At 36.2% G+C, this 22109-nt stretch overlaps 2 protein-coding genes across 2 annotated transcripts; one reads left to right on the top strand and one right to left on the bottom strand.

Moving 5' to 3' along the window:
• Window positions 1-311: 311 nt before the first annotated feature.
• LOC127137823 (uncharacterized) lies at window positions 312-878 on the bottom strand. The gene has a single exon (XM_051064247.1). The coding sequence runs from the start codon at window positions 876-878 to the stop codon at window positions 312-314; it is 567 nt and encodes a 188-aa protein (XP_050920204.1).
• Window positions 879-15363: 14485 nt separating this feature from the next.
• On the top strand, window positions 15364-20832 carry LOC127075870 (probable methyltransferase PMT15). The gene is made up of 6 exons (XM_051017371.1): window positions 15364-16383; window positions 18696-18906; window positions 19003-19303; window positions 19643-20035; window positions 20263-20340; window positions 20441-20832. Exons 1-6 carry the CDS (start codon window positions 15634-15636, stop codon window positions 20661-20663), a joined length of 1956 nt encoding a protein of 651 aa, XP_050873328.1. The 5' UTR covers window positions 15364-15633; the 3' UTR covers window positions 20664-20832.
• Window positions 20833-22109: the final 1277 nt, after the last annotated feature.

Here is a 22109-nt window from a genome sequence, read left to right as displayed (position 1 = left end):
GCGTCGTAGTTGACAAACGCTACTTTTTCTTTCTTAGACTTATTGTGTCTAACTTTTTCTAACCTTAACCGTTCGAGGTGTCGAACTCTATCGGCCAATTGTGACATACTTTTTACAAAAGTTGGGTCTATTTTCTTCCTAATGGAATAATCTAAACCCCCTGCAGCCATCTGAACAAGTTCATGTTCTGGCACTTGCGTAAAACATCTAGCCTTTAATGATCTAAATCGATTCAGATAATCGTCGATGCTCTCAGCAAACCTTCTCTTGATACTAGACAATTCTGTCAAACTAATTTTGGAATGTCCTTCTTAAAACTGTTCATGGAACTTCTTTTCTAATTTGGCCCACGAATTGATTGAACTTGGGGCCAAAGAAGTAAACCATGTGAAGGCAACCTTAGTCAGAGAGGAGGGAAAGTTTTTTACTCTCAAACATTCGTTATGAGCTAGATCCCCTGACTCTGTTAAATATTTGGTGACATGCTCTATTGTCGATTCACCAAATTCTCCCCCAAATTTAGTGTACTTGGGCATTTTCATTCCTCTGGGCGCCTCGGCTTGGAGAATAAACTCAGCTAACGGGGAGGCGTACAATGGCCTTTGCAATGTGGCACCCATACCATTTCTAGCCATAATCCTTTCGACAATAGTTGCCAAACTATTTTCCACTGCTAAGTCTTCTTGTCGATGTTGATCGACAATTTGATCAGCATCCTGGTGTCGGTTAACCAGTACCATCTGGTTACGTCCTGCGACTCCTGATTCGACGCCTTGATTTTGAAGGGGTCTAATGATTTGTCCTTCGTGGACTGTCTCATCTTCTGCTGCCCCTATCTCCATTTGAACAGGAACAGTTTGCCTAACCACTTGTGCCATCTATCGAGTCGGTGCCCCCAGAAAATTGCACAAGCGTGTCAATTGATTTGCCACCTACCTATTTGTTTCAGCAGATTCTTGTATAACTGGATTAAAGACTGTGCCCATTTGGTTGGTTAACATGTTAACCAATTCATGGTTACTATCATCCATTTGTTGTCTCAACACCGCTATTGAAGTGTTCGACAACGGCATGGTTCTGTTCTGAGTATTACTCCTAATGTTGCCCCCTTGCCCTGATCCTTGCAAGGGTGGATTTGTGTTTTGGACGTTGTCTAAAAACAGTGCTGCACTTGATGTCGACTGATATCCTGACATTAAGGAATACGGCATTCCATAAAGAGGATCTGTGGTGCCAAAGCGAGGCACATAAGGTCTGAACGTCGTTATCGTTGATCCTGAACCCCCCGGTGGAGGTAGAGGAATTGATGTTCCAACCGCACCCGTGGTCGACATTGTTGAGGCTGCACTTGTCATCGGTGGCAAAGTGGCAACCTGTGACATTACTGTTTCTATAATGGATAAAGTTCCTTGTGGCACTTCATCTGTGTTAGAATTTGACATTTTCAAAGTTTCTCGTGGCTTACTATACAGTTTGCCACTTCTAAGTTTCATGCAATTTCGCAACTGCGCTAGCACCGTCCCACTGGGCGTGCCATTTTGTTTACTGTGGAAATTGGTAAACAACCGCTGGTCCTCCCTAGGCCTTAAGACTAAGGGTTACTTGCAGGATCGACCAGTTGATCCTAGGACATGTGCTAGTGCAAGTGAGGCTTATCCAATTTGACGGAATAACTTTGTGAGGAACGGCTCCTAACAAAGTATTGAACAAGCACAGGTTTTTCCACACGAACGGTTTAAACGACGCTATAGCCTATAGGTGACTCGTGACCGACAGCGCTACAACATTCAAAAGATGTACACGACGAACACACTTTTGGTGAACTCTATTATCGTAATAGAATCAGTGTCGACAGCGTAAACGACAACGTAAAATGATAACTCAAAAGTAAATGAAATTAAGATAAAATGTTCAACGGGAACAATTGAAAAGTAAGGAAGTTGCATTGAAATAAATGTGGTGATTCACGTACATAGCACTCTCAAAAACTCTTGCTTCCTCGCGGTGGGAATGGGAAGTTTCTTACAAGTGGTTTGTTAGTACAAAGTGAACACCTCGAGCCCTTTGTGGGATCTTCTATTTATACTAAACTAAAGAAACTGCACGCAGGCTAAAAACTCCTAAAAACTCGCATGTCGTGTCACACGACCTGCAAACTGTTATATCCACGTCTTGCAAACTGCTCCAGATTCTGGCGCTCTTATTCTTCTTGTAACTGCTGGTCCTTTTTCAATTTCAAATTTCTTCCGCCCAGACGTTTTAGGGCAACATTGTCTTTTACGCATTTGGCATGAAAGAAAATTCATTAAGTCCCAAACTTCATTTTAGTCGACAGAATGGCCTGTCGACCAAGCATGCTTCTCCTGTCGGCTTCATCCCTTGACTTGTGTTTTTTCCATTCTTGCTTGTCTCAAGCACATCTTCATCCTTTGATGGGGCATAACCCCCAAATTCACAGGACTCTATCACTAACTACGTTTTCAGCATGCCTTAGAGATTTTCCGTGGTAACAGCGCGTTGAATGGTATATCCTCTGTTACCAGGCGGTCAAGATACATTATGTATAAATGCATCGTCAGGTTCCCTCGGAGTGGGGCATATGCCATAACATGTGGCATATCCTTAGCGTAGGTCCGTACATATAACCATCCAAATATGTGTGAAAAGCGCTGGAGAATCCGAGCCTAAAAATGGTAAGTTTAAATAATTAGTAAAAGATGCAAAAATGGACATATATTTTAAGTATTACAAAAATGACATTAAATGATATAAAAATATTACCATCAAAAGTGTGATGAAGCTTGTAACCTATTTCGTCTTCTACATGCAACCTTCGCATAACTTGGAGTACATGTTTATCAAACAAGTAGGGCCCCAATTGTACTTATGGACCCTCTCCAAGTCATTGATGTATCACAAGTATACCACATCTAGATATGTGGCTCTCTTGTCCACGAAGATGGTCAAATACAATAAGTATGCTCTAATAGCCCATGCTCTATGGTGCGCAACCTGCTCAGCATCACCAGCAGTTTGCACTATATTAAGAAATTGTTGTGTATACACCTTCTCCAAGTATCGAAACCTAACATGATCCCAATGGGCGGCTTCTAACTCCACCATGGCTTCCTCTGGGCCAGCTCTCAAATAGTCTACCATCATCACTAGTGCCTCATCTTTGTTGATCTTGTTGTGATCTAAGAATCTCTCCCTGATCGAAAGATGCATCAGGATGATACACCATTCGGTGTGATAGATATTTCACCATACAGGAGATAAAATGATGACATCTCTAAGTTCCATCTCTCTACAAATGCATACAACATACCATAGTTAACCATAACATAACTAGTCTTGCTCAAATCTCTCAACCTGGATTGCTACAACATATCCATAAACCACTGCTGATTAGGCATTTGTAGACTTGTAATCTTCCAGCCATGGTTGATGAATTTTAAAGCATCACGGTCCTGCAACAAAAAATAAACCATCATCAGACATGCCTTTTCAAAGTAAGATGAAGAAGAGATATTTTTCATTTTATTTTCATGTTTTACCTCTCCATCCCATACATGTTTGAAAGTATGGTCAGAGTATATAGAAAACAATGGTAAGTCTGACGAGCCTCCTCCAAACACCTATGGGGCCTCAGGTGCCTCCCGTGGGGCCTCGATTGCCTCCTCTGGAGCCTCTGGTGCCTCCTGTTCATTAGTAGGTGACACCTGTATCCTACGGGATGGTGTAGTCGGAGATGCACGAGCCCTAGATGTCAACCCTCAAAAAGTCAATGCCACCGTAATAAACGGTCTAGAAATAATGGGTGCCTATGAGGCTTGGTATCTTTCCCTCTGAACCAATACGTGTTGCGCAACTCTGTCGTGCCTCAATCTATATTGCCTATCAGCCATAATTCCAAAGGGTCAAACACACAACCATTAGACATATGAAACATATCAGATCAAGCAAAAAATGAAGATAGACAAATTCCGGAGTTGCATCTCTAGTTTCTGGGTTGCAACTTTACGTAGATGCATCTTCGTAAGATTCTGCAACTCATAGTTTGTCAATGGCAGACATGCAGTTCGACCCAACAGTCAAAATAATGCATTTTTCAATAAAACAACATATCAAACACATTGTTAATGTAAATGACATATCTAAACTACCTATTACGTAACCTAATACTCAATTTCTACACATGTTGATGGAAAATGAAAAAAAAAGGAAAAAAAACTTACCCAATGTGACAGGAGTTTGATCTTGAATGAGCTCTTTGATAGTTTTGATGTTGGTGGAAGAATATTTGGAAGTGTCGCTAATGATTTTAGGTGAACGTGGCAGCACCAGGGTAGACCAATTAGTTGGGAGACTACATGTATGGCAAGGGAAGGAAATGGATTATAACAATTGAATCAGGAGAGAGAGAAGTTTTTTGAACCTCTCAATCTCTCTCTCTCTCTTCATTCACCTTTCTGAACCCCCCCCTCTCTCTCACATTCTCCAATCATCTTTTACCTTCAGCCTCGCTGGAGAGAAGTGGCGGACGACGGTGGTGCCACTGTCTTCTCCAACAGTGACCCACCTCCAAACACCAAACTTCAAACACGAACCCCCACTATTTTTATCCTCTTTTCAAATCCCAAACTAATTTTACCAAAAAAACACGCCCCAAATCAAATCAACAGCCAATAATGATTCAAATAATCAACATATCAAAACAAACACAAAACGACACCAGTTGTATTTTTAAATGAATGAAATCAACAACACTAGTTCAAGAATACAAGGTAAATCAAATTATTCAGAATTTCAAGTTAAGCACGGTGGAGTATTTAAAGAGGAAGAAATTCTACCGAAAATGTTCAGGTGGAAAAAGAATTTGTTCCCTTAGGCTTATGGTTAGGTGGATAATTGATCTCACCTTGCCCAGAGCTTCAGTGTGAAGCTCTGATAGGTTTGGGATTTTTTTAGCTTTGAGTGAGGGATCTGGGATGATTTTAGCAGAGATTCAATATAATTTTCTATGTGTATGTAAATAGAATAATGACTCTAATTTATAAGGAAAGGATTTGGGATATGGTACGTGTGAGAAATTATTGAGATTGCTTAGATATTTTGCTTCCAAACGTGTGAATTTATGAGATATGGTGAGGTGGAGAATCATTCCATTAGGGTCCCTTTCTCAATCCCTGAAATTGGGGGATTTTGATGGAGTGGGGTAGAAACGCATTTTGCTTGCTGAGATGCTTTTTCTATGATATCTTGTTAGTTCTGCTTTCAATTTTCTTGCACATGTATGATGCATATGTTGCATTGATGTATGGATGTGTGTGTATGTTGAATCACATGTATTTCCTTTTTTTGTGATTTATTTCGATGATGTTGTGTATGTTTATGGCATGTATGTATGTTTATTATATGCATTACTGGTATTGTGAATGGTTATAAGTTATTCACTGCAATGTGTATGCGGTATTAAAAAAATGATATGCGTTGATGGTGAATGTTCTTGCAGGATACATGATGGGAAACACGCGCAAGGCTACTTGAAAATTTGTTACATGTGTTTTTATCCTTTTTCATTTTTGTGATGTTGTAATGTACTATGATATGGTGGATAATGAATGGCACGAAGTCCTTGTGATAAAAGCTGCACAAACCTTTTCCTTTTTTTTCCTTGTAATGTAGAATAACTTTGTAAAATAAGATAGTTTTGTAAATTGTAAAAAAAATTAGTTTGATATTAACTTCACTTAATTTAAATTTGAAATGCTAAAAAGTTATGTTATTTTAAATTTAAAATTAATTATTTAATCAAACACTAATGTTTAATTAATAGACTAAAAAAATTAAATTAAGATAACCTTGAAAAGGAGAAAACTAAAAAATAATTACCAAATAAGACACATAAAGTCAAAAAGTTAAACCACTTGACTTTGACTTTAGCCTAAAAAATAATGACAACTAATAAAATAGTGCACATAAAAAGAAAATATCATGCCCAAAAGGACACAGACGCTTGACTCTAAAATTGACTTAAATGTTGATAACTTATTAATAAAGGACCAGATGAAAGACCTTTTACTAATGAAATGCATGACCAAATGAAATGGTCATGCTAATGCAGATGGAATTTAAAGTTATGCAGTGCAACATGTAAAAATGAATTGACAGTGAAAAAATTAAGGGTGAGACAAATTTAGGGTATGACAGTTGCCCCTATCTTATTGCCTTTAACTCGGAAAGATGAACTGCCACAATGTTCATTCTTTCAAGATAAAAGTCAATTAGATACGAAAAGATCTCAAAATTTATCCTTTAAAATGCAGAGATGTAATGCAGTGAGATAGTCAGTAGAAGAAATGAATTAAACAAGACTCTCTAAGAATCGTCAGGACAATAACTTTTATGATATAATTGAGACTTTCCAAAGATGGAATGAAATCACAATCGTATCTAAGATTTTTCTGAAAATTAGCAGAACAGTGTCTTGAACATAACACACGAGATTCTCTAAGGATCAACGAAGTAGTGTCTTATATGATATAATCGAAACTTTCCAAAGGTGGAATGAAATCTCAATCGTATCCAAGATTCTTTGAGGATACTATAATAATATCTCAAGAAAAGCTCATGAGACTCCCTGAGGATCAACGAAGCAGTATCTTATATGATATAATCGAGACTTTCCAAAGATGGAATGAAATCTCAATTGTATCTAAGATTCTTCGAGGATACTAGATCAGTATCTCTAACAAAACTCACGAGACTCCCTGAGGATCAACGAAGCAGTATCTTATATGATATAATTAAAATATTCCAAAGATGGAACGATATCTCAATCGTATCTAAGATTCTTCGAGGATACTAGAGCAGTATCTCAAACAAAGCTCACGAGACTCCCTGAGGATCAACAAAGCAGTATCTTATATGATATAATTGAAATATTCCAAATATGGAACAATATCTTAATCATTTATAAGATTCTCCGAGGATACTAGAGCAACATCTCTAACAAAGCGCGTGAGACTCCCTAGGGAGAGCAAACACAACATAGAAGGTGTCACAACTTCCACTATTGGTAAACAAGGTGGCCTTGTTTAAAAGGAACTTCAAAGGAAATCCTTTGATGTTATCATTAACGCGAAGATTAGACTTAATCACATCCTTCTTGAGATGAAGAGCTTGAGAAATCACAACAACCTCTGAAAAACCAACAGTACTCATATAGGGAACCTGATCTCTGACTGGGATGCGGATGATGTGAGCAAACTCTTCTAGAGTAGGAGCCAAAATAAAATCCTAAAACATGAAGCAGTGCAGCGTATGGTCATAGAACTGAGCAAAAGTGAGGATCAACCCTGGATCTACCTTGGTCAACAAAACACCCAACAGATTTACACAGGCCTTCTTGAAAACATCTTTTTTCTCACCAATCAAGAGGGAACCAAGCTTCTTTAGCTCATCTAACTTAGACTCTCGGAGTTTGTACTAATATGTGTTTCTTCGGTCAGATTTCTCCATTACCGTATAAACTACCTCAAGTGACAAACTGATGATTTCCTGAAAATGCACATGCTAAAAATTAATTTTAATATGATGTAATGATAATGCAAGTGTCATGGATTCACAAGTTCCACATATTCTGGATAAACTGCAAATATTGCTCTACATAGGTTCAAAAGTCGGACGTTACACGAGAATAAAGGTATGTATGGTCATGGTTTCCTGTAAAACCCAATTTCCCCTCACAGATATTACTAGTCTTCGAAGGGAGGTCCCTAAAAGGTCTCTAGAGTCATGGATCCAAATTGAGATACCATTTCCTAAGACGAATGACTCGTCGGACAAATGATGCTCTCAAAAGGATCTACTCTAGGTGTGATGTCTCGTGTCGACCATGAACGGGGACTAACTCCAAGTAGGTGTCCATGACTATGGTCATGATATTATCCTATGTTTCTACTCAAGCTAGGGTATAAAGCTTCTCTCGTGTATCAACAACCCAACTCCATAGAGAATACAACAACAATATCCAGAATATAATAAACATGAATATCTAAAGCAATAAAAACATAATGACATGGCAATTAAAGCATGAAAATAAACATCCAAGCAAACAAGAAAGCAAACAAAACTAGGCTCGACTCCTTCTTGCAACTAGGTTGTAGTCCCCAACAAAGTCGCTAGCTGAAGCTGGACGGAATATACTCGAACGCGTCGCACGATCAAACATACAACATAGTCTCCATCGAACTTTATTTATCCCAAAAGAGGGAAGGGAAAATATCGATAAAACCCAAGGGGAACAGAGAAATGGGTAAGGAAGTCATTTATGCAAGGGGAAGGTATTAACACCCCTCACATCCATGGTACTCCATGGGAGCCGTTTTGAATGATCTTGCTTAGATGGGTGTTTATATCTTCATGTACCTGCAAAACATAAAATGGGTTAGAGAGAGAATGCCCGAGGAGGATTTGGGCCCTCATGCTTACGTATTCTCATAGTGCAATGAGAAAGTCAGAGCCTCGTAGTTCGTGAAACTAGAGAAAGAAATGGGGAAAAGAAAGAAAAGTGTTCACCAAGGATTCATATCCTTGTGTCTACGTATCCTTATAGTGCAATGAGAAAGTTAGAGCTTCGTAGTTCAAAGGATTAAGACCGAAAGAGAGATAGATCGAGGGTGGTGTTTAAACCAGAAAAGGCTAGAAATTGACTGAAGCGATGTTGAAACCAAGAAAGGGGTTTTTAACCATAAAGGTGATTAACCTAAAAGAGAAAGGTAAAAGGGTGTATAACCATGAAGGTGTCAACCTAAATTGCAGTATGATGACCAAGAAAGGGAAGGGAGTAAACCATAGAGGTGTGTCCCAAGAAGGAATGAGGGTTAACCATAAAGGTGTGTCCCCAAAAGGAAATGGGGTTAATCATAAAGGTGTGTCTCAAAAGGAAGGGGTTAACCATAAAGGTGTGACCCAAAAAGGAAGGGGTTAACCATAAAGGTGTGTCCCAAAAGGAAGGGGGTTAACCATAAAGGTGTTTCCCTAAAAGGAAAAGGGTTAATCATAAAGGTGTTCCCCACAAGAAAATGGGGTTAACCATAAAGGTTTGTCCCAAAAATAAAGGGGTTAACCATAAAGGTGTGTCTTAAAAGGAAAAGGGGGTTAACCATAAAGGTGTGTCCCAAAAGGAAGGAGGTTAACCACAAAGGTGTGTCCCAAAAAGTAAGTTGCAATGGTGTTCAAACCAAAAAGAGTTAGAAAAAGGAGCCACTGGGCTAACTGCAGACTTGATAGTGAATTGACTTAAATTACACTAAAGTCTATAAATAGAGATGAATACTCGTAGAAACTAGGGTCTACACCCCATACACAGAGGTACTATAGACAAGGGTAGGAAAGATTCCTCTCCATTCCTTATTGCTTAAGGCTCATGGCATCCAATCCTTGTCGATGTCTGACAAGTTGTTGAAATAGGTTCTTAGAGGTGATTTGTGGAGATGAGGCAGATGATTGATGCAATGACCGGTGCTTGAGGTCTTGTACTTGTTGGGAAGCTAAGCTCCAAAGTAGCAGAGACAAGTCCCATCAAATGACCAGGAGGCTTATGGTCACTTGACAAAGACAAAAGGTATGTGCAAAGTCAAAGGATCTAGTTGATCAAATGGAACTTGATCAAGATAAATCAAAGGGGGTGAGATGGATAAAAAACACAATGCATGATCATACAAAGACTAACCTAGGGTCTCATTGTTAGATAGCCTAAGAGAAATCCATGTGGGTGCAAAAGTGTACTAAGCCTGGGTCTCATTGTTAGGTAGCCTAATAGAAAGCTATGTGTGTGAAGATGTGTGCTAAGTCTAAACATATGAATGTGATAAGCAGAGGCAAGGCAATGAATAGAATAAGATGAAATGTTATAAGTTCAAAATTTCAACAGGTGAACATAGTGCAAGTGACCAAGAGGTCAAAAAGTCCAAAGTCACTCTAGATCAAGCAAAGGTCTAAGGCATAAGTCCAAAGTGCAAAGTACAATGTCCAAAGTATCACTCAAAGTAGAGCATAGGTTTTAGGGATCAAGTCTATCCATTTTATCATGTTTTGATTCATTGAGATTGTCAAGCAAACCAAACACAATATAAGAAGCATAAGATGAATAAGACAAGATGAATAATGTATGAAGTGATATGAGACATAAAAGTAAACTGCATAAAGTAAATACATGAAAGTAAATTGCATAAAGTAAATACATGAAAGTAAATTGCATAAAGTAAAGACATGAAAGTAAGTTGCATAAAGTAAATGTTAGGAGGTTAGTTGAAACAAGTTAGTGATCATAAGGTAAGCAATCTATGTGACAAACATGTTAGAGTATTGATATCAAATCAAACCCTTAAGGCATGAAGCACAATGTTTAAAATTAAAAGAATAAAGAAAGGAACATAAGGAAAAATGAAAGCAAACTCAAGTGTTTGACTTAGGATCCACTATCAAGCAAGTCAAGGAACCCAAACATATGACATAACTTAGGGATAATCTATCACTAACTCAAAGTGTCAAAAATATGATCAAATTATCATCTATCAACATATTGAATTAGAGAATATTGAATCAACCTAAGAGACCATCTATGGATGACTTGAAATGTAGAAACATTGATCAACCAAGTCAAAAACTCAAGCAACATCAAAAGGCATGACCAAATTGAATTAAAAATTGAATAAAAAGGTTTTAAAATGAATTAAAATGGGAAATTAAAGAGAAAATCCCAAATTATCATCAAAACAAAGAACAAATGACCAAGAAAATTATAAAAAGTCTCAAATATTGCACATGAATATATCTCAAAGGTTGAATTCAAAAAGGTTTGAAAATGATTGAAAAAGAAATTATAAAAAGAAATTAAAAAGAAAATGAAATAAAAACATTAATAAATGCAAAAATGATATTAAAAATGTGAGAAAAATGTATGTGATGTAAAATAATCTTAGAGACCTTTCGTAAAAAGTTGGGATAAAAAATGTTTAAAAATGAGAGAGTAATTAATTTGGAAAGAAAAGGAATAAAATAAAATAAAATAAAATAGAAAAGGACACCAACGGTCAAGAGATTCAAAAAAATGCGTTGGCTAGTTGTGATTGGTGGAATTTGAACTTGGGCACCAAAACGCACGCAAAACCAACTTCATCTTCAATCTTGGATTCGATTTCTGCAAATCATGAACTCGTGTTTTTAGCAACACCCAAGCATGAAGTTAGCTTCGTAACACATCATCGTTCATGTCTCCCTGAATCAGAGCCATTAATTAGCTCTGAGCAGGGATAATTTCGCTCAAGAACACAACGAATCTTAAGTGTTCAAAGTAAAATTAAATGACTAATATGAAAGATAAATTAATGGGAGGAGAGGGATTTTGATAAGTGGAACAAGATGAAGAGAGTGGTAACTTGTTTGCTCAAAGATTTAACTTGTAGTTACCTTTCCAGTTGAAGCTTCGATGGTCAACAATGGCAGAAATGGGGAGCACGATGCAAGAGGTTTCAAGGCAAAGTGATTATGTAGTTAGCTTCAGAGGATGCCTATGAAGCTTTCTGGGCAAATATTTGAGGTTGAAAGAGCTTGAAATGAAGGAACCACAAACTGGTTTTGGAGCAATATCGGGTTCAAGTGAGGCAGGATTTCTCTGGCTTTTCAAGCTTGCAAATGAAGGAAAAATTATCCTCTATTTATAGGAAATGAAATGGGAAGCTCACACATGCAAAGTATATCTGAAATTGTGTGAATTAGGGTTGACATTTTGGCAAATGGTGCTCGTGTGAAGTGAGGCATGAAATATGTGATTTGATGATGAAACCTGGTCATTTTGTGTTGGGTTGCACGCGTTTTAGCATCAAAAACAAGTCGCATGTGTTCAAGTGGTACCAAGATGAGAAATGACTTGTAATTGCAAATTCTGGGCATCGGGCAAAACAAAGTTCAACATGCCATGTTTGAAGCTAGGCCAAATGGAATCCACTCATGCGTTTTATCATTTCCCATGTTCCTTTTGTTTAATTCAATGCCATGAATTCAATTAAAAAATAATCAACTCGAAATGAGGCCTGAGGTGAAAATGGCAAGTGTTGAAAGTTGAGGTCGTGACATGCTTTCTAAGTCAGGCATTTGGTCAAGCAGTCTTAGCACATTTTGGGCATCTTAAGACTCCAAGTTCATGACACCATAACTTTTGATTCCCTCGTGCATTTTGAGCCAAACTTGGTCCAAATGAACTTTGACATAAGGTTAAAAATGCAAAAGGAATGAGATCAAAAGGGTGCTTGAGCTGGGAATGGCATGGTTGCCAAGTGGAGGTCATGACAAGGTTTTGGCCTATTGTGGAAACTTAGCCCCTTCTAAAATTGAGGGTCTTAGAGGTTGAATTGATGTCTGAGTCTTGAATAAAAGTTGTAGAGGAACTCATTAGGAACATTTGGATCAAAGAAGCTTGTCAATTGGTTGAAAATTGAAGGAGTTATGGAGTTTAGACCAAAAGTAAGCCATACTTGCAAATTAGGTCAACCCAACTTGTGCCAACTTGAAGTTTCCTTGCATCCTAAGCCAAAATGATGATTTAATGAACATCCGTTGAATAAAACTTGATTAAAAATTGAATGATCTTAAGGATGACTTAATGATTGAATGATATGGCGTGGAAATAAACACATGAACCACCCTTGAATCAATGAACCAAAATTTGCATCTTTCTTGACCAAAATGACCATTTGTTTTGTCTTGAATTGAGTAATGATCACCTACATGAATAGGGGAAAAAATAAGTACCATCTCTTATGAGACATTGGTCAGTTAAAAAGTGAATCAAAGTAAAAAAAAACCCTAATGTTAAGATCAAGCCAAAAAAATGTGGCCATGCTTATGAGCTAATGACCAAATAAAATGGTCATGTTAATGTTATGGTGATGCATCATGATATGATTCCATGTATGAAAATGAGGCAAAGCAAAAGATATGAAAGGGGAGGGTAAATTTTGGGGTATGAAACTTAGACAAACCTTTCTTTTATATTTGCCTTGTTAGTCCTAGTGCTTAGGAAAACTTTTTTCTTTTGCTTTATTTGCCTTGTTAGTCGCCGTGCGTAGGCAAACCCTTTTTTTCTCTTTGGCCATACCATGTATTGGTTTATGCCACATCCTTTTTGGTTCAGATATACCTACCATATGGGTTCAAACAATACAATCCTTTGGGTCAAACCATACTTTCATCATACTTCAAAATCCCCTTTATTTCTTGTTTGCCTTGTTAGTCCTCGTGCTTAGACAAACAACTCATTTCATCTCCCACAATTAGTTCTTTGAACTACGGAGCTCTGATTTTCTCATTACACTATGGGGATACGTAGGCATGAGGGTCCTAATCCTCAACGAGCACCCTAATTATTAAATTATTTTTCTCCTCTTTTCAGATCATTTTCAAATAATCTTTAAATAGTAACACCCATTTGAGCAAAGAACAATCAAAATGGTTCCCGTTGAGTACAATGGATTTGAGAGGTGCTAATACCTTTCCCTTGCATGACCGACTTCCTTACCCTTTTTCTTTTCCCCTAAGTTTTATCGATGTTTTCCCTTTCCTTCAGGAATAAATAAAGTTCGATGGCGACTCTCTTGTATCTTCGAGCGTGCGATACACTCAGGTATTTTTCGCGTAGCTTCAGCGGTGAACTAGTGTATCGGCTTCCTTATCAGCTTTTGGTAGCTATTAACGGAAGCACAAGGAAGACCCATGTATCATGTGAGAGAGGAGTCTATGAAAATGCCTGGTGACATTTATCATTTTAGAGAGTCTGATGCTCTTATGCTGGCCATTTGCGTGTTGATGGAGGCTACGTGCTCATAGGGATCATTGCGTCTGTCAAACTTGGCCAAGGAGGGAGGTTTGAAACCCTCAAGAATAGATGCCCTCATATTTTGTCTAAGAGTGGTTAGGGATCTAGCAGTTCCACCTCTTCCATGGGATTAACCTCTTGTTGTTGATGTCTGATGTTATGGACGTCATCTTCCAATGTACGGTTATGGTGTTGTAGTTCTTCCATGGCAACACGCATCTTTGCCATGGCATGAGCATCACCGCTACCGCTGGTGTCTTCCGATGTAAGGGATTGAGCTCTCCTAGCAACCATGATTAAGGGTGACTAAATGGAGGAATGAAGGAACACAATGGGAAAGATGATGGTGACGAGAGAAGGTGTGACCCAGGTCAGTTTTATCATGGCCCCACGGTGGGCGCCACTGTACTCGTCAAAAAATATGTGTGTGTGTTCCCCATAAAAGGACAGGGAGACTTAGAGACAGTAATAGGTGTATAACACGTTTTGATGGTAATGGCTTACTCACGGAGGCGAGAAGCCATGTGCGGTGGTTTTTGAGACTGTTTAGGGGACCAACTAACGTGAGGTGAGAGACCCTGTTAGTGGTTGATGTTGCTTGATTACTGGCAAGCAGTTAGAATAATCGTGTGTTATGGTTACATGAAACGTGATGCTCTTTTAGGTAGTAGAAGATGGGTATGACTTAAAGTCTGTCCCTTTTCCCTTTGAGCGGTGGTGTATTTATAGGGGTCTCTATGACATATGTTTTTCCCTTTACGTGGTTTTAACCATTCCCCTTCTATTATAGGGAGTTATTGACCACCTATCTTCTAGAAGTCAATTAAGACTCTCTGTTACTTGACTCTCACATTTAAGGAACCTCTCGGATGAGTCCTTTAGATCCCGTCTGGGCGACAATTGTGGGCGAAAGTGCGCTAGTCTAGGATTTTAACAAATACTCCCTATGTCCCAAATTCTATCTCACTTTACAAAAAGATTTGTCTCAAATTATAAATCACCTTATAATTTCAATGCAACATTATGATATTTTTCTCTATATACCCTCTATCATTTATTATTATTTTTCTCCTAATTCTTTAAATTTCATTTGTATAGGCAATAAATGAAAGATACTATTGTCATATCAAACATAATTTATATGAATCATTCAACATTAATTATGTTTATTAACTTATGTGAAAGATCCAAACCGTGTTATAGTTTAGGACGATGGGAATATAACACCAGATATATTTATACTAAAAATTAAATTAATTTGTGTTAAAATATTAAAAAATTCAAAAAATAAAAATTAATTTTAAAATATACTTTAAAAAAATAGACAATTTCTAGTATAATATTTCACATATTTGATTCTTTAACCATCTATTTTAAGTCATAAGTTAACCTTTTCTTTTTATTAACCCATGTGATACAAGATACTTTTAGAATAATTTATAAAAAGACAAAAGCAACATGATAAAAAAGTTCCTTCATGGAGGGAGAAGATATTTTGCTTTTCCCATCACCATACAATACACAATCATACAAATATAGTAGTAATATCTATTGCACACACTCTATCCAAAAAGAAAAGACAAGTAGAAACACAGACAGCAGTCTATTTATTCAAATGACTATGCAATAAACCAACCAACCACCACTGACACCCAATCTTCAAACTCAACTCATCCCTTAAACTCTTCAACTTTTACATTTTTCTCTCTATCACTCACTCTTGTGAACTTAACAACAACAAGAAGAGAAAAATGGTTAATATGAATATTACCTTTGCAACACTACTTCACAATATCAAATCCAAAAAGTCAAACTTATTGTTGACCAATCTTTATTTTATCACCTTTGCAACTTTTCTCTGCACCTTCTTTTACCTCTTTGGTCTCTGGCATCACTACCCTTCCACCACCGTTATCTCCGCCACAGGTTATACAACTACCACCACCTCCGCCGGAGCTTCCTCCACATGCTTCCAGCCTGACAATACCACCGAAGCCAAATCATCACCATCACCACCACTACCATTATCATCATTCGTCAAGCTAGACTTCACCGCCAGTCACCATCTCCCTGATCCACCACCAACGACAGCGCGTGTATCTCACCTCCCTCCCTGTGATTCCTCTCTCTATGAATACACTCCCTGCGAGGATCAGAAACGGTCCCTGAGGTTTCCTAGAAACAAGCTTATATACCGGGAGAGACACTGTCCGTTGCCGGAGGAGAATCTCCGGTGTAGGATTCCAGCGCCGTTTGGTTACCGGTTGCCGTTGCGATGGCCGGAGAGCCGTGACTCGGCTTGGTATGCTAACGTACCGCATAAGGAGTTAACTGTGGAGAAGAAAAAACAGAACTGGATCCGGTTCGAAGGAAACCGGTTCAAGTTCCCCGGAGGCGGAACCATGTTTCCACGTGGCGCAAGCGCGTACATTGATGATGTTGGGAAGTTTATCAATCTCAAAGACGGGTCTATCAGAACCGCTATCGATACCGGTTGTGGGGTACGTATCTTAATTCTTGAACCGTTTTCTGTTTCTGTTTTTCCTGAACCGGTTTTTTATCTTACATTTTAGACATTATTTTGCCGCCGTGTAGGTTTTTCTATTGGGTTTGTTTCTATGGTTGTACGAACTGGTTTAGTTGAACCGGATGGCTCACTTAACTTTTTACCTATGAGGCTATGCCATTTTTCGTAGAAATACTGAACTCGCTTCTTTGTGGGCACAAAATGTTTTTGGGGTAAACTTCGAAGTTGATCTAATTGACTTTAATGGTTTTTGGATTTTTTCTCCCGGTGGAAAGGAATGAAATAACCAAAGAATAATTTTTTTTTCTTCAAGCTGTTGGGATAAAAGTTATACTCTTGTGTCATTAATTAGTTTTTTTTCTTCACTACTGATTGAATTTTTTATACAAAATTCAATGATTGAATTAGCTAGACTTTGCATTATTAAACTACCAAACTTGTTTTTGATTTATTTGGAGCTCTAATAATCTGATTTACCTTTTTTTTCTTCTGCTTTTGCTTTTGCTTTTGAAGCTGTGACCTTTTTGACATACTAGAGTACAATGTCCAACCTTCACAATTATGTGCCTCTATTTTATCTATTTATGTATTATTTAATCAATATTTTACTCCTCAATAATAATAATAATAATAATAATAATAATAATAATAATAATAATAATAGAATAATTTAAAGAAAATCGTTAATAGTACAATACAAAATTCAACAACCTTTACCGTTTAATAAATTGGACCAAGCTGACGTTTATTTCATCAAAAACCTATAATCTTTTCCAAAGATCAATGTTATTTATACACCTAAATTTGACTTCAATATTTAGATCGTATTTATATGTTGAATAGTGTTTTTCATTTTAAAATAAAAATATATTTTTATTTTTTTTAAAATTTAAAATTTATTTTTATAAATTTATTTTATGGTACAATTTTAGTTATTAATCAACTTCACTATAGCATTAACAAAAAATATATCTTCAATACTTCATTAATCAATAAATTACATAATATTAACCAAGTTTTGTTATTAAATTATGAAATATAAACAATGCTGGTGAACAGTTCATGGACAATAATTTTTAATAATAAAATAAAGTTGATTAATGAAATATAAAAAATTGGTTAATAAACTGATGAAGTTGGTTAATAAACTTCCAGATATTAAAAATATTTTTTATTAGTAAAACAAAATTGGTTAATAAAATATAAAATATTGATTAATAAAATTATAAAGTTGATTAATCATACATTTTTATATTGATATTCCCTCAATTTAAAATAATAATAATAATAATAATAATAATAATTTTTATAATTTTTTTAAAAATAATTTATTATTATAGTATTTCAAATAAAGATTATATATATAATATTTATTTAAAATTATTTCATATATATATATATATATATATATATATATATATATATATATATATATATATATAAGTCTCTTTCTATATATATGAATTTAATTGAAACGTATTGACAGTGTAAAAATATTTTACACCGTCACTTAATTATAACCATTGATTTGTTAGAGAAGTTTGACTTTTATTATAATAACATTTAAAGTAATACAAAGAGATGATTGTGATTTATTGACCGTGTAAAATTTTTTACACTGACAATATATAATAATTAATCTCTCTATGTATATATATTTAAATAAATATATTCTTTGTTTTGGTTGGTAAGAGGAGAGAGAAAATAACAATACAAATTCGAAACTTTATTGTATATAATGGAGGGGTAGAAATATGCTATAAAAGATATCAATTCTCTTTTCCAAAACACACCAAATCAGCTATGATGTTTTTTGTTACTAAAAATTGTACTACATAGCACATATCACCTCCCTTTTAAATTAGAAAGGTGTTATGTGATACAATAGTTAAGTAATAAAAAAAACAAAAATTGATTTTACTTGTTTTGAGAAATTATAGCGTATCGTACAATTTATTAAATGATGAAGATTATTGCCGGATGTGTCCTATCGTACTATTTAGTATTTATTTCAATTTAAAATTGGAGTTTTTGTTTTACATATTTATTTTTGGAATGTCAAATATTTTCTATGAATCTATGTGCTCTTTATTGGATCTATTAACATTTTGTATAAAAAAATGTACTCACGTCTATTAACATCACGGGAACGCCACAAGTGCACGAGAATTTGTACATACCATGCGCTTCATCCAATCCAAAAAATATTACACAAACATTAATGCTTTTTAATAATAGAGGCTCATTACTCTGCATGACAAGTTGCAATTTATTACTCTATTTCAGGTTGCAAGTTGGGGAGCTTATCTTCTGTCACGTGACATATTAACAGTGTCGTTTGCACCAAGAGATACTCATGAAGGGCAGGTTCAGTTTGCTCTTGAAAGAGGTGTTCCTGCATTGATTGGAATTCTTGCTTCAATCAGACTTCCTTATCCTTCCAGAGCCTTTGATATGGCTCATTGCTCTAGGTGCCTCATTCCATGGGGCCAGTATGGTACTGCTACTTTACCGTGTTCGTGTTTTTAAGCGTCTAGTTGGTGTGTGAATGTGATACTGAATTAGTTTTTGTTTTGGCGATGCTGATTGGCAGATGGAATGTACTTGACTGAAGTTGATAGAGTACTGCGTCCGGGTGGATATTGGATTCTGTCAGGGCCGCCGATAAACTGGGAGAGACACTGGAAAGGATGGGAAAGGACTAAGGAGAGTCTCAATGATGAACAAGATGCAATTGAGAATGTTGCGAAAAGTTTATGCTGGAAAAAACTGGTACAGAAAGGTGATCTTGCTATATGGCAGAAACCAACCAATCATATGCATTGCAAAATTAAAAGAAAAATCTTCAAGACCCGACCCTTCTGTGATGAGGCACAGAATCCAGATATGGCTTGGTAATAAGACTTTTCTTTTCAGAGTTTTACTATTCATCTAGTAAAATCAATGTAAGGACAATTAGTTAGATTAACATGTTTGGCTGATAGTTATGAGATTATGTAACTTTCTGAACAAGGCATTGAGAAAAAGTTTAGTTATATACTCACTCTTACTGCTAAAAAGAGTTTAGCAGCGTTATAACAACAATCCTAGTTCGAAAGAAACCAGATAAAAAAAGTACAATTACCTATCTAATATAACCTGAAAATGTGTTTATAAGTGAGAGACATCTCTCATCATACAAATTGGTTTTGCAGGGTTATGAATTATATAACCTGAAAATGTGTTTACTGCAGGTACACAAAACTAGATACCTGTTTGACGCCACTGCCAGAGGTAGACAACGTAAAAGAAGTTGCTGGTGGGGAGTTATCGAAGTGGCCAAAGAGACTAACTTCAATTCCCCCAAGGATTAGTAGCGAAAGTTTGAAAGGAATAACATCAGAGATATTCAAAGAAAACACTGAGTTATGGAAAAAGAGAGTGTCGCACTACAAGACACTGGACCCTCAGCTAGCAGAACATGGAAGATATAGAAATATTCTTGATATGAATTCTCACATGGGAGGCTTTGCAGCTGCACTAGTTGATGATCCTGTGTGGGTCATGAACATTGTTCCTGTTGAGGCTGAAATCAACACCCTTGGTGTCATCTATGAACGTGGACTCATCGGAACCTATCAAAATTGGTATGTATAGTTATAATTTTTTATATAGTCATGGACAAAAGAAAAGTAGTTCAATTATTGTAACATTATCTGTTACACAAAAAGTTTCTATCATTATTTTTGTCTACTACTGTTTCACATATTCTATTGTCTAATATTATAGTATTCAAAGTAAAAATTTAAGGCAAACATTTGTCTAGCATGTGGTAGTTAAAAAATGATTACTTACTACTTTTGTCTTCTGTTAGGTGTGAAGCCATGTCCACTTATCCTCGAACTTATGACTTCATACATGGTGATTCAGTTTTTAGCCTCTACCAGAACAGGTAATGATAGGAATCAATTAGATGAACTTATCTTATAACATAAGCATTTGCATATTATGAAAATAGCATACTACATATTTATCAAATTAATGTATCACAGATGTAGTATGGAGAACATTCTTCTAGAGATGGACCGGATTTTGCGGCCGCAAGGTGGTGTAATTTTGCGCGACGATGTAGATGTGTTGACGAAGGTGAAGAGCATTGCAGATGAAATGCAGTGGGATGCAAGAATTACAGACCATGAAGAAGGGCCTTATGAAAGAGAAAAGATACTTGTAGCAGTCAAGCAATACTGGACAGCTCCACAAGCAGAACAATAATAACTAGTTTGCTCATATTCGTGTCAAAATTTTCGTAGGAATTCAATTCTTTCATAGCTCAAATTTTGCTAACGGTGCTTATAAGTGAAATTTGTTCATTAAATTATGGCTCCTTAACATTCTGAGGCTCATTTTTAAACTGTTTAAATATAAAAGTTAAGTTTGTAAATTACAGATCAACATTCAGCCTAATACCCACTTTTCAACCCTTCCACTTTGTTGCAAATTCATGTGCAGCTCAAGATTTTTTAAAAATTAACAATGAAAAGTTTAAATACTTTCTCAAATGTCATGTATCTTTGAAAATGTTGATTTTCTCATGGTCAGTTAACAATTTGATTCTTTGATTTTGAATAGTAACTATAGATAAGGGGAGAGAAATACACATGAATATAATACTTTATTGTAATTATAGCGTGAATAACTTCCTGCAATGACAATAGTAAACAACGACAGTAATCACAGAAAACACAATTAACTGTATAATCAAATACAACCACTGGGATTAAGGAGCTTAGTCTCTCCCAAACCAAATCAGCCAATAATAAACTGAATGAGACTTTCTCATTTTTTTATTCTACTTAAATACATGACATCTAATTATGTAATTTGGACCTAGTTCATTAAAACCAGAAATGTAGAAGGGGTATTAGGAAGACCAAAAGGTATAACAACAAATTTATAGTGGCATCCATGAGTTCTAAAGGATGTTTTGGGGATGTCCTATTTTCCTTCTGACTTGATGATAACCAGACGTCAAATCCAACTTAGAGAATTGTCACACCTTCTAATTCATCCAACAATTCATCAATAATGGGTATAGGGAATTTATATGATAGAGTGATTTTATTTAAGGCACAATAATCTATACAAACTGCCAGCCACCATCTTTTTTCTCGATGGCGATGATAGAGTTAAGTACAAACTAACGCTCGACCTAACGATTATGGATTGCAGCATGACATCTACTAATTTCTCATTTTTTTTTATAGTGCGGATACCTTTAGTAAAGCCGTAGATTGCATGGTCATGACTCTATTGGGGTGGTAAACCTTGTAATTCGGTGAATACTTTTGGATTATCCTCCAAAATTGGTTGAATCCATGGTAGGGTGGCAACGCGTGGATCTGTTGCTTCCAAAACCATGTCATAGGTGGTTAGAAACCCTCCCCCTTGGTTCGAGAGTTCGTTATACATGGACTCGATAGATGTCGGTGTTCTGGAGAGTGTGGGATCCCCTTGAATTATGTGAGTACTTAAGCAAGTCTCCAAAATTGGTCCATATATTAAATGTCTAAGGTTAATTAGTTACAAACCCCTCCACATGGAATTTTTCGACCATCTCCCACCTCCACAAAACTTTTGAATTTGAACTTTATATATATATATATATATATATATATATATATATATATATAATCAACCTTACTAATTAATGAAAGCTTT

The sequence above is a fragment of the Lathyrus oleraceus genome, chromosome 4 (genome assembly GCF_024323335.1).
Source record: "Lathyrus oleraceus cultivar Zhongwan6 chromosome 4, CAAS_Psat_ZW6_1.0, whole genome shotgun sequence".
NCBI classification, from domain to species: domain Eukaryota; kingdom Viridiplantae; phylum Streptophyta; class Magnoliopsida; order Fabales; family Fabaceae; genus Lathyrus; species Lathyrus oleraceus.
The sequence above is the reverse complement of the archived record's forward strand: the minus strand, read 5'-3'. Positions and strand labels throughout refer to the sequence as shown.

Excerpts from the sequence above, each read along its gene's own strand:
- LOC127137823 (XM_051064247.1), bottom strand. The coding sequence starts at position 878 with ATGGCACAAGTGGTTAGGCAAACTGTTCCTGTTCAAATGGAGATAGGG.
- LOC127075870 (XM_051017371.1), top strand. The coding sequence starts at position 15,634 with ATGGTTAATATGAATATTACCTTTGCAACACTACTTCACAATATCAAA. Across the intron at positions 18,907-19,002 it reads CATTCCATGGGGCCAGTATG|ATGGAATGTACTTGACTGAA; the intron begins GTACTGCTACTT and ends GCTGATTGGCAG. Across the intron at positions 20,036-20,262 it reads ATCGGAACCTATCAAAATTG|GTGTGAAGCCATGTCCACTT; the intron begins GTATGTATAGTT and ends GTCTTCTGTTAG.